This window comes from Myotis yumanensis, unplaced genomic scaffold, assembly GCF_028538775.1.
Source record: "Myotis yumanensis isolate MYYU_CA2020_CCGP unplaced genomic scaffold, mMyoYum1.0.hap1 SCAF_13, whole genome shotgun sequence".
Classification (NCBI taxonomy): Eukaryota; Metazoa; Chordata; class Mammalia; order Chiroptera; family Vespertilionidae; genus Myotis; species Myotis yumanensis.
This window is the reverse complement of record NW_027223764.1, coordinates 19,329,764-19,342,867: the sequence shown is the minus strand read 5'-3', so window position 1 is coordinate 19,342,867 and position 13,104 is coordinate 19,329,764. Positions and strand designations below refer to the sequence as shown.

Here is a 13,104-nt window from a genome sequence, read left to right as displayed (position 1 = left end):
AGCAGTGACTGCGCCTGCGCCGGCGACTTGGCGTTCGCGGGGGCTGCTGGGGCGTGGACGTCAGGGGCGCGCGGAGGCGCGCGCAGCGGTGGGAACGAGCTTCCCTGGTCGCGCGCACCAAAACCCGGATCCGAGTGGAAACCGTAGCCTCGCGAGGGAGGACCGTGTGGAGGATGAAGAGGCAGGGGATGCCGTCCGGGAAGTCCGGTGCGGAAAGGGGCGGGGCGGGGAGGGGACGGCCCCCCTCGCTGCCGGGAGCGGGCGGGCCTGCCGGGGTTTCTGATCAGCCAATGGATTGATCTCGATTTCCCTCGGGGTCCCCTGCGCGACGGGTTCTGCCATTCCGGCTGTAAACACGTGGGAAGGGGTGCCTGAGAAGGGTGTGCAGTGAGAGCGGCCCGGCTCTGGAGCCAGAGGTGTGGGTTCGAGTTCCGGGGCCCCCGTGTATCGTCGTGCGATTGTCTTCAAGTTGGTTAACTTCTCCGAGCCTCACGTTTCGCGTCGCCACTCGAGCATCGCTGTGAGCCCAGCGCCTACCCTGTGCTGACCGCTCCATCACCTGCGGCTGCTGCAGCGGCGGAGGGGGTTCTCCGGAGCCACGCAGCACCAGGGGCAGAGCTGGCGCCCCGAGTCCCGCCTTCCTCCTGTCCCGCCAGGGTAGGAGGCGTGGCAGGTGCTAGGGGTTTGGCAGACCCCTCCGTGAATTCCGGGTTCCTCCAAACCAGCGGTCCTCGGATCCCCTTCCCCTCCTAAAAATTATTGAGGACCTCAAAGACCGTTTTTATATAGGTTAAATCTATTGATACTGACTGTATTTAAAATTAAAACAAAGTTGTTGTTTTTTAAATATATTTTATTGATTTTTTCACAGAGAGGAAGGGAGAGAGACAGAGAGCTAGAAACATCGATGAGAGAGAAACATCGACCAGCCGCCTCCTGCACATCCCCCACCGGGGATGTGCCCGCAACCCAGGCACACGCCCCTGACCGGAATCGAACCTGGGACCCTTCAGTCTGCAGGCAGACCCTCCATCCACTGAGCCAAACCGGTTTCGGCTAAAACAAAGTTTTAAAATAGTTATTAACTAGAAAATAACCATAATAAACCCATTACATGTTAACGCAAATAACATTTTTTTCCCCTTGAAGAACTGTTTTCCTCAACAAACAAAATGGAATAGTGCCGATGTTTTGTGTTTTTGCAGACCTCTTGACTATCAGGCTTAATGGAATTCTCATACCTGTGTTCTTATACCTGCTTCTGCATTCAGTCTGACATGTCAGGTAGCCTCCCCAAAACTCCACTTGTGAAATAATGAAAGTGCAAAAGGCAAATAAATTTTTAATATCATGCAATTTTTCACTGCACAGACCCTGAAAGGATCATGGAAGATTCTAAGATCCCGAAGGCCCCCAGAGCTAACTGACCTCCTGCACTTTGAGAACTGCTCCAAACAAATACCTTTTTCTTTGATCCCCATAAGAACTTCGCTTTGCCTTACTCTGCCTTCTGTCATAGCCTTTTGTGTGCGTCCCCACCCTCTCCTAGCCAAGGCCCTTTCTTGCACGAGGCAGACGGTACCCCAGCAGCATTGTCCAGTTAGATTGACCTGACAGCTGGTCCGGGTGGCTCTCAGGAAACTCATAGAATTAATGCGGCTCTGTGGGTTAAGGGCACAGGGTGGCGCTTAACTCTTTCACAGTTTGAGACTGATAGTCTTCTTTTAAATAAATGAGACAGTTGCAACTTGATCTTAGCAGATGATATGTTTTTCTTTTTTTAAAATATGTTTTTGTTTCTTTATTTCAGGGAAGGAGAGAGAGATAGAAACATCAATGATGAGAGAGAATCATGATGGGCTGCCTCCCGCCCGCCCCCCACTGGAGACCGAGCCCGTAACCCAGGCATGTGCCCTGACCTGGTTCATAGGTCGATGCTCAACTACTGAGCCACTCCAGCCAGGCTAGATTTTTGGTTTTTAAATTAAAAATTGCTTTTAAAAAAATGATAAAAGCAATATTGGATAGAAGAAAAATCAAGCAATGTAGGAAAGTAAAAACATAGTAAAGGCATTCCAAATCCCAGCACCTAGTTATAGTCATTATCAGTATGTGGTAACCATTCTTTCAGATATTGCATGAAATATGCATTCAGAATTCTTAATTTTTAAAAGTTATGTGTTTAGCTTACAGAAAAAAAACGCAAAACTCTATTTTCATCATACTTTTTAGTGTAGATATGTGACTTTTTATGAATTTTTAATTATTCAGACTTTAGTAAATGTTTGCTTGACTGTTGTGGACCATGGTAGACACTGTGGCTTACTGTGGGTGATAATAAAGATTTCTCACATAAAGACCTTACTTAGGCCCTGGCCAGGTGGCTTAGCTCATTAGAGCATCCTCACAATATGCCAAGGTTGTGGGTTTGATCCCTGGTCAGGGCACATACAAGAATCAATCAATGAATGCATGAATAAGTGGAATAACAGATTGATGTTTCTCTTTCTTTCCCGCTCTCCCCTCGCCCCTCCTCCCTGTTTAAAATCAATAAGTAAGGTAAAAAATTACCTTTGAGGGGAAAAAGACTTTATTTGTGAACTTTAGATAAAGTAAGAGTGATCAAACACTTATCTACATAAATAATAATAGATAGAAAATCGTGTCTTGAAGAGATACAGTTAGTGTTTTAAAGAAGACCATATAACTTATAAAGAATTATATGAGTTCAGCCCTGACCAGTTTGGCTCAGTGGATAGACTGTCTGCCTGCAGACTGAAGGGTCCCAGGTTCGATTCCAGTCAAGGGCATGTACCTTGGTTTCGGGCACATCCCCAGTAGGGAGTGTGCAGGAGGCAGCTGATCGATGTTTCTAACTCTATCCCTCTCCCTTCCTCTCTGTAAAAAATCAATAAAAATATATTTTAAAAAAAGTTATATGAGTTAAAAAAAGGGAGATACAATTTCCTACTTTGGGAGACAGGAAGTATGAAAATATGGTTTGACATGAGTCTTGAAAGAGTTTAGCAGTCAAAGATGGAGCTGGGAGGACTTTGTGGATTGAGGAGATAGCATAAGCAAGAGCAGGAATGAGCATTAGGGACAACTGGAGGCATACAGAGAAAATACCTTGTAGTTAATGAAACTAGTACTTTTTGCACACTTGGTAGTATCACTTTACATGATCTATCTTCACTACTCTGGGGTAGGTACTACAATCTACTCTGTTGTACAGACAACTTAGACTAAGTAATTTGTCTAAACTCGTACAAGTTTGGAGGGGGCCAGGATTTAAGGTCCATCCTAGCACTTAAACATATATTCCTTGTAAAGAAGTTTAAACGTATTCTGCAGGCACTCATTGAGAAGCATTGAAAGAATCTGGACCTGGAATGTGATGAGGTCTGTGTTTTAGGAAGATTAATTCAGCATTCAGTAAATATTGTTTTTAGTATAATTTTTTATATGTTAGTGTTCTTATTTCATAGTCCAAAGACATCAGTTTTATAATTAACATGATATTTTATTGCATTCATGGCCCCTTATATACTTATACACTTTACTATATTGGGCATTTGAATTTTGGCAGCAAAATATAAAATGATAGTGGTAGATGGGTCTGGATAAATAGTCCCATCATGGTATTGCATTGTTTTTCATGTATTTTAGGAACAGCAAATGGATTTCTCATGGAAGTGTGTGTTGATTCAGTGGAGTCGGCTGTAAATGCAGAAAGAGGAGGTAAGAAAAATTAGAGACAGAATGACAGTTTCCAGTCCTTTTTTAAAAAATACGTTTTTTTATTGATTTTTAGAGAGAGAGGAAGGGAGAGGAATAGAGAGATAGAAACATCGATGCGAGAAAAACATCATCAATTGGCTGCCTCCTGCATGTGCCCAACTGGGGATTAAACCTGCAACCCGGTCATGTGCCCTGACCGGGAATTGAACCAGTGACCTCTTGGAACATGGGTCAACACTCAACCACTGAGCCACACCAGCCGGGCTACAGTCCTTTTAAGAGTCTGAAAATGAATCCTGTGAACTGACCTTGGGAGCCTTTGTGATTAGGAAGGATTCTATTAATTCTTTTGAAAACAACTAAAAAACCTGGAAAATTATGATTTTTTAGTCTTACTCCCTAGTAGTTTACATTTTGAGTTAGTGTCCACAATAGTGCTTACTCATCAACTTCATCTTTTTTTATTGAACTTAGCAAAGATTTATTTTTTTTCAAATTAATTGATTTAAAGATGATTTTAGAGATTTGTTACCATTTTCATTATTAGGACTTCTAGCTTATCTTTTTCTTTTTTTTACATTATTTTTACCTTAAGATTTCTTTTGCACTGTGAACTGCTTTAATAAGGAAGCATCTCAGGATCAGGAAACTTTTTAGTTTTTTATTATGGAAAACTTCAAACGTATATAAAAATAGAGAAAATAGTATAATGAATCCCCATGTACCCATTACTTTGCTTCACTCATTTTCAGTACATGACCAATCTTTCATCTCTTTTGAGTGTTGGAGGGTGGTGGTGGTGTCTACAAACTTTTTTGTAAAGAGCAACATAGTTTATATTTTCAACTTTGCTGGCCACATTTGGTCTTTGTTGCATCTTTTTTTAAAAAATATTTTTTAATTAACTAATTAATTAATTTGTTTGTTTTTTTAAGAGAGAGGGATCAATTTGTTGTTTCACTTATTTATGCATTCATTAGTTGATTTTTGTATGTGCCCTGAGTAGGGATCCAACCTGCAACGTTGGCATACCCAGACGATGCTCTAACCAACTGACTTACCAGGCCAGGACTGCATCATCTTTGTTCTTAAATATAATCCTTTGAGTCTGACCTGGGTGGCTCAGTGATTGAGCATCGACCTATGAACTAGGAGGTCACAGTTTGATTTCCAGTCAGGGCACATGTCCAGGTTGCGGGCTCAATCCCCAGTGCAAGCAGTGCAGGAGGCAGCCAATCAGTAATCTGATCATTGATGTGTATCTCTCTCTCCCTCTCCCTTCCTCTCTGAAATCAATAAAAATATATATTTAAAACATATCCTTTGAAAATGTAAAAACCATTCTTAATTTGGCAATAAAAAACAATGAAGTACTGGTACATGCTGCAGCACAGATGAATTTTAAAAGATTATTATAAGTGGGAAAACAAATAGTAAAAATAATACCATGTAGTGTATGATTCCACTTTTGTGAAATGTCCAGAATAAGCAAATTTATGGAGACAGAAAGTAGATTAGTGGTTGCCTAAGACTGAGGAACATGGAGAGAGAGGAAAGTGACTGCTAACGGGTGGGAGTTTTTTTAGGGGTGGGATTAACAATGTTATAAGATTGATTATGGTAATGGTTGCAAAACTTTGTGAGTATGCTAAAAACCATTGAATTATACACTTAAAATGGGTGCATTGTATGGTATGTGAATTATATGTCCATAAAGATGTTATTATTTTTTAACTTTTTCAACTTGCAGGCCATAACAAAAATAAACTGTGGACCTTTGGCCTGTGAGCCATAGTAGTTTGCTGACCTCTGATCTATATAACTACCTTCCCTCCTCCACCCTTAGATTATTCTGGAGCAAATATCAGACACCATGTCATTTCATCCTCAAATAATTTAGTATGTATCTTTAAAAAGACAATTTTAAAAAATAATAACCTTTGTTTCTTAATATCATCAAAAATACCCAGTTAGTTTTCAGATTTCTCCTATTAGCTCATACAGTTTTGTTTTGTTTTGTTTTACAGTTTTTTGAGTCAAGATCCAAACATTTTATTTGTTATGTCTTTTGTCTATTTCAATGTTTATCTTCTTTAATTCTTTTTTTCCCCTTGTAGTTTGTTAATGAAACTGTGGTTTTCATCTTTTAGAATATTTTTGCTGACTGTATATTTAGTATCATTTAATATGTTCCTCAGACTCCTGTGTGTCCTGTAACATTATGGTTAACCCAGAAGCTTAATCAAATTCAGATCTGAGTTTCTTTTAAGTACTTTACAGATAGCATTGTTATACTACTCTCTGTTACATCAATTAAGAGAATAACATCTTAGTTTCTTCTGTTTTGTGATATTAAGATTGATCAGTGGATTCAGATATTGTCAGCTTAATCGATTCTTTATAAGGTTGCTTGTTAACTTTCATCTAGTAATTTTAGCAGGGTTTGCAGAATGGTACAGTATTAAGGTTAGCATTTGTTTACATTTTGTTAGTAGTATACTTCTGTAAAGAAGGTTTTCCCTCATCATCTGTTTGGGTATACAAGAAAGGCAGAATAAATACTTGCTTCTTTTTCCTTATTTACTGATTTTTGAGATAATGAGTTTGTTCTCTATTCTTCAGTGAATTTTTTTTATCATTATAAACTTAGATTTAGACATATTTGATGTATTTTAACACACTGTAGTTATTCTTTTTATTGATGCTCCAAAGGTCCCACCTTTGGCTGGTAGGGAGTAGCCTTTTCAAACTAGTTCCTGAGATCTTTTGACATAACCCATAGTCTGATAGTTCTTTAGCTTTCAGTATTTTCCTATTCTTGAGATTACCTTGAGTTAAGCTATTTAAATTAGCTATGCTTTTTTAAAGCTTAGAATAATAAAGACTTTCTTGGAAAACATTGTTATTTTCTTATTAGTGAAGAGTCCAGAGTTCCACTATGGTCAATCTAGAAACTTCTTTTTAAAAAAAATATATTTTTATTGATTTCAGAGAGGAAGGGAGAGGGAGAGGGAGAGAGAAAGAGAGGTGGGGGGAGAGAGAGAGAGAGAGAGAGAGAGAGAAAGAAACATCAATGATGAGAGTCATTGATTGGCTGCCTCCTGCACACCCCCTACTGGGGATTTAGCCTGCAACCGGGCATGTGCCCTTGACCGGAATTGAGCCCGGGACCCTTCAGTCCGCAGGCTGATGCTCTATCCACTGAGCCAAACCAGCTAAGGCTAGAAACTTCTTTATTCTAAGTCTCTTTCTTGTACATGGAGAGACAACACTATAATACAAAATTTTAAGACACCTAGTTTAACTTGAGTTAACACTTAAAGTTGACTACCAGTAACATAATGTGAGTTGGAGAATATAGGTGGAATTAAAAATAGGCTTTTACTTTAGTTTTATAATTTGATTTCTCTATTTCTAACACTTTTTGTTCTATATTTGGAAAAAAATATTAAGTTTGCTATTTAATAAGAGTTTATTTGGGGCAGTAATTTTTGAGCAATGCTTTGTTTTAAAATTCTTTATTGTTTAAAGTATTACATATAGTATTACATATGTCTCCTTTTTCCCCCATTGACCTCTCCCCTGCCACACACCCCCACCCCATGCCCTTACCTCCCTAGTGTCTGTTTCCATTGGTTATGCTTATGTGCGTGCATACAAGTCCTTTGGTGCCTTTAAAAATATTTTTTAATTTTCAAAATTTTCTTGTGCTGAGCAATGCTTTTTTTTTTAAATCACAGGTGCTAGTCGGATTGAGTTATGTTCTGGCTTATTGGAAGGAGGAACCACACCCAGCATGGGTAAGTGTCCATTTTTTGGATTCCTGGAGACAATTGATAATTTGTTTCATTGGGATCCTTTACAATGTTACTAACATGTTAACTATGCTATGGATATTGTATTAGTTAGATATGCTTATGGTTGTAAATAAACTTGTCTATCAAAGATGTGATCAAGTAGATATTTTAGACATTAAAAAGTTGAGATGTAGGTAGTTGCTCTTAATATTGGTTCAGTTGCTGTGCAGTAATGTCAACAACTAGAGTTTCCTGTTATCTTTCCATTTTGGCATCCTTAGTTTATTGAGTTTTGTTTTCATTTCTTCCCTTCTGGTCTTTGTGTTGTTGACCTACATTTTACTTCTAAGTATGTTAAAAATTGCACACTACTTATTATTATTTTCACTGAGGCATTTTATTTGCATACATGCCGTACCTCCCTAGAAAAATAATCCCAGGCTTTTCCCTCCCACGTGTTTTGGTCTTGCTTCTTCATCATCTGTGAGGCCCACTGATGTTGTCAGTACAATGAAACCAAACTGACATGCCAGAAGCAGGTTAGTCTGCCATTTTCTAGATCTTGAGTTACACGTCAAATCTGGGGTTGATCACTCCACACTTGTCTAACCTGCCCGCAAGGTTCACAACGATTTTCACAACTCTGATACTTTTTAAAGAGTCAGTTATCTGTTAGGATGTGAGGGCAGTCTGGCGGCGACATCTGTTACCCCATTGATCACCACAGGGCTGATCTGGCTGGCTGGCTGGGTGTCCCCTTCCTCCCTCACTGATCCATGCGTGTCCCTCCCGAAGCTGCGTGTGTGCTTGAATGAAGAGGAGAGGACCGGTCTTTGGTCAAGGGTATAGGAGTAGCCGTGCTCCCCTGCTGGAACCTCCAAACAAGCTCTGGTTGCTTTTAAGATATTTTTTCTTTATTTTTGGTTTGGAGCAATTTGATTATGATGTACCTGAATGTAGTTTTCTTCATGTTTCTTAGATCTGTACATTTATACTTTTTACCACACTTGGAAAATTTTCAGCTTTCAATGTCCTTCACTCCCTCTTTTAGAGACTTCAGTTACACTTATAATTGAATATTTTCAATTGATTATATTTGTTCTATAATTCACTGATGAACTGCTCTTGTCTCTTTTTCTCTCTGTTTCATTTTGTATAGATCCTGTTGCTTTGTTTTCAAGTTTACTAAACTTTGCTCTGCAATGTCTTATCACTGTTAATCCCACCTACTGTGTTTTTCATCTTACACATTTTAGTTTTCATCTCTAGAAATTTGAGTCTATAATATCTCCCATGCAGCTTCTTAACATTTTGAATGGAATAAAGTTATAATAGCTATTTTAATGACTTGACTGCTAATTCTACCATCTGTATGAGTTTTAGGTTGGTTTTGTTTGGTTGATTTATTGCCACATGATGCATCTTGTTTTCCTGCCTGATAATTTAAAAAATATTTTTTTTATTGATTTAAGAGAGAGGAAAGAGAGGGAGAGAGAGATAGAAAAATCAATGAGAATCACTGATCGGCAGCCTCCTGCATGCCCGCTACTGGGGATCGAGTCTGCCACCCTGACATGCCCTGGCTGGGAATCGAACTTCGACCTCCTGGTTCTGGGAACTGACAAGAGCTTTTAAAATGCAGTAACTTCCTTCTGTTTTCTAAGTTGTTCTCTTTTATCTTTGATTTTCTTATTACTTAACTTCTGGGGCTATTTTTTTCTTCTCAGTATCCTCTTTCCTTTTAGGTCCACTTTTCTCTGGTTTCCTCAGTCAACTCTTCCTTCTCTTGTAGAAGTGATACTATCATAAGAGTATATATAAAAGACCAATAATGTTTTTAAAATATATTTTTATTGATTTCAGAGAGGAAGGGAAAGGAAGAGAGAGATGGAGACATCAATGATGAGAGGGAATCATTGATCGGCTGCCTCCTGCATGCCCCTACTAGGGATCGAGCCCACAACCCGGGCATGTGCCCTTGACCGGAATCGAACCCGGGACCCTTGAGTCCGCAGGCTGCCACTCTATCCACTGAGCCAAACCAGCCAGGGCAAGTCCAATAATATTTTATTGACTTCCTTGAGCTTCTAGCTCATATTTGTATTTTAATTAGTCTGATTTCTATTCTTGCAGGTGTCCTTCAAGTAGTGAAGCAATGTGTCCAGATCCCAGTTTTTGTGATGATTCGGCCACGCGGAGGTGATTTTTTATATTCAGATCGTGAAGTTGAGGTGATGAAGGCTGACATTCGTCTTGCCAAGCTTTATGGTGCTGATGGTTTTGTATTTGGGGCATTGACTGAAGATGGACACATTGACAAAGAGCTGTGCACGTCGCTTGTGGGTAAGAATTTATATCTGGGACCAAAAAGCCTCTAATGATGCTTGCATTTTAATATTTCCAATATAGAAAAGCACAATCACAAAGCTGACTTTTCAGGCACTAGTATAAGTTAGTATAAGCTATAATAAATAGTCGGTTTTTTTTGATGTTTGTGCAGGGGGTATGTGTGGCATAGTCTTCCTGACTCTTTTCTATAGATCAGGTTTTGCCACGTTCCTGAAGAATTAAAGGAAAGTTTACCTTGATTCTTTCAATTATTGCACCAAAAACCACAAAAGCTTTTGCATTTGGTGAGGATGGGGAAATGTGGAGAGGACAGAAGTAAACTATCTATATTACTAGGCCAAGTATTCTTGAAGATTCTCAGAGGATATAATGCTGCCCTTATAGTAGCCAGATTATATAATTTTTATTTAGTGCCTCTAAGAAGTATATGATCATTTTTTAAATATAAAAATCAGAGATTAATGGAAACATAGGACTTTTGAATTTGAAAGGCTGCCATTTTATTATTATTTCAGTTCACTTAGGAGAGGAAGACATATAACAGTCCCATCTAACATGGGGAATTCTATATATAGTAATCAGTGATGATCTCATCATTCATGTTATGTGACTTTCTTTTATAGCTATGTGCCGTCCTCTGCCAGTCACTTTCCACCGAGGTGAGTCATTTCCATTTTAGAAATTCTATTGAATATTGTCAGCTTTCTAATTTCACCAAATGCCACAAGCTTTGTTTGGAACACAATTCTATAGTGTTACAGTGTTACCAATTGGTTTTTTCTTCTTTTTTTTTATTTTAGAGAGAGTGGAAGTGAGAGGGGAGGGAAACATCAATGTGAGAGAGAAACAACAATCAGCTGTCTCCCACACCCGCTCCTACTGGGGATCGAACCAGCAACCTGGGTATGTGCCCTGACCAGGAATTGAACCTGTAACCTTTCGGTGCTCAGTGGATGACTCTCAACCAACTGAGCCACACCAGCCAGGGCCCAATTGGTTTCTTTATACTGATCTTGGGACTAACAGTTGTAAATTTAGAAATGCAGTTTCTAGAATATATGAAGCCTTAGTTTTGAAAAGTTGTTAAAAATAGATGGTGGTGAAGAAAAATAGATGGTGGGGCCCTAGCTGGTTTGGCTCAGCGGATACAGCATCAACCTGCAGAATGAAGAGTCCCATGTTCAATTCCGGTCAAGGGCACATGCCTGCATTGCGGGCTCGATCCCCAGTAGGGATTGTGCAGGAAGCAGCTAATCAATGATTCTCTCTCACTATTGATGTTTCTGTCTCTCTCCCTCTCCCCTCCTCTCTGAAATTAATCTATTTACATATATATATACACACACACACATATATATATAGATGGTGGGGGACTATAATAGAGGGAGAGAATAAGCACTGCCTACGAGTACATATACTTGTTACAGCATTCTAAGCAGCAATCCTGAGATTCATTTTTATTAGGTTGCCTTAGGTCTTATGCAACCCCCAAAAGAATAAATTACTGTGACCAGTGAAATGAAATTTGCTGCTTGTTAAGGTTGACAAGACCATTTCTGTATCTAGGAGTGAGGTCAGCGTCCCTAGAAGAACATTTGATTCGTGGGCAGAGAGAGGGTGGATATATGAAAAAGAACTGGATTCTATTAGGAAGGAGGAAAGAAGAAACAGGTGCTGGATTGTCAATGAACAGATAGATGTTCACTCCAGTGCACAAAATTTCTTTACAGTATTGATAACTTATCTATATCTACATCAGAATAATTTCTAAAATATATCTAATTTCATATAAAAGTGCTTCCTATCTATAAATCAGAGTTATAATTTCTATACACTTTTCTAAACATTGGTAAAATGAAGGAACATTTCATTTTGCCTTCAGAGGGCGCTGCTGTTGTACAAGAAAAGAAGGAAGTCTTCAGTCAATCTTTTTTTGACTTGGTAGCATGTTTGAGAAATTGTTGAATGTTTTTCTGACCTTTTGTAGGCATTCAGAGATTAGGGTAAGAGTAGTACCAGCGCCCTGGCCGGTTTGGCTCAGTGGAGAGAGCGTCAGCCTGCGGACTGAAGGGTCCCAGGTTCGATTCCGGTCAAGGGCATGTACCTTGGTTGCAGGCACATCCCCAGTGGGGGATGTGCAAGAGGCAGCTGATCGATGTTTCTAACTCTCTATCCCTCTCCCTTCCTCTCTGTAAAAAAAAATCAATAAAATATATTAAAAAAAAAATCAATAAAATATATTAAAAAAAAAAAAAAGAATAGATACCAGCACTTGCATCCATTTATATAAACTAGAAATAAAGCAATTATTACCTTGTTTTTCTTTAAATGGGTAATACCACCACAAAACTTTTTTTGACATGCTATTTAGCAGTGCTTTTCATTAACTAGCAATAACTAAAAGATGTTAGGTTGCTTAAAAATCAGAACCTTGAGGCTAGTCAAAAAAAGTGTTTGAATATGGCAAGTAATTTTAATTAGTAAACATTTATCTGAAAAACATATATTTTAAAATTTGATATTGTAAATAATTCAAAATAAACCCATCATATTGAATATATTTTTTTGTTCTTAAACTAAGAAAATCATTTCAGCCCTGGCCAGTTTGGCTCAGTGGATAGAGTATTAACCTGTGGACTGAAGAGTCCTGGGTTCAGTTCTGGTCAAGGGCACATGCCAGGTTGCAGGCTCGATCCCCAGTATAGGGGGCATGCAGGAGGCAGCTGATCAATGATTCTCTCTTATCATTGATGTTTCTATCTCTCTCTCCCTCTCCCTCTCCCTCTCTGAAATATTATATATATATATATATATATATATATATATATATATATATATAAAATAAAATAAATGCAGTTCTCTACTCTATTTTTTTAAATCATTTCAAATTTCTGTTCTTTTCCTTCATATCACAAAACTGACTTTTTAGTCATACCTGCAGGCACTTATACTAACCTATTTTATATAAGTTTACTAAACTGTTCAATAAGTTTAAAAAATGTTTTCATGTTCTCAAATTTTTATATAGGCTTGGGTTCCACATTTTTTTCACTTATGTATTTAATGAGATAGTATGATAGTGTAATCACTGATGAGAAGACGCTGCCACCAAAAAAGGAAAACAGTAGATTTAGCTGCCTCCATACACTTAATGATGAAAGGAAGGGTCCTAGCACCTAATTCCTCATATGTTAGAACTTCCATATCATATAGCGAT

General features: G+C 38.7%; 1 protein-coding gene across 3 annotated transcripts in view; it reads left to right on the top strand.

The window, feature by feature from the left end:
• Positions 1-32: 32 nt before the first annotated feature.
• Positions 33-13,104, top strand: part of CUTC (cutC copper transporter) — a 31,617-nt gene continuing 18,545 nt past the window's right edge. The window contains exons 1-5 of one of the 3 annotated variants that reach the window (XM_070431852.1): positions 33-207; positions 3,670-3,741; positions 7,482-7,541; positions 9,672-9,881; positions 10,511-10,546. In XM_070431852.1, coding sequence (XP_070287953.1) covers positions 174-207; positions 3,670-3,741; positions 7,482-7,541; positions 9,672-9,881; positions 10,511-10,546 — 412 coding nt within the window. In that variant the 5' untranslated portion in view covers positions 33-173. The remainder of the gene's footprint in view (positions 208-3,669; positions 3,742-7,481; positions 7,542-9,671; positions 9,882-10,510; positions 10,547-13,104) is intronic. The other 2 variants (XM_070431849.1, XM_070431850.1) reach the window with 2 other exon arrangements.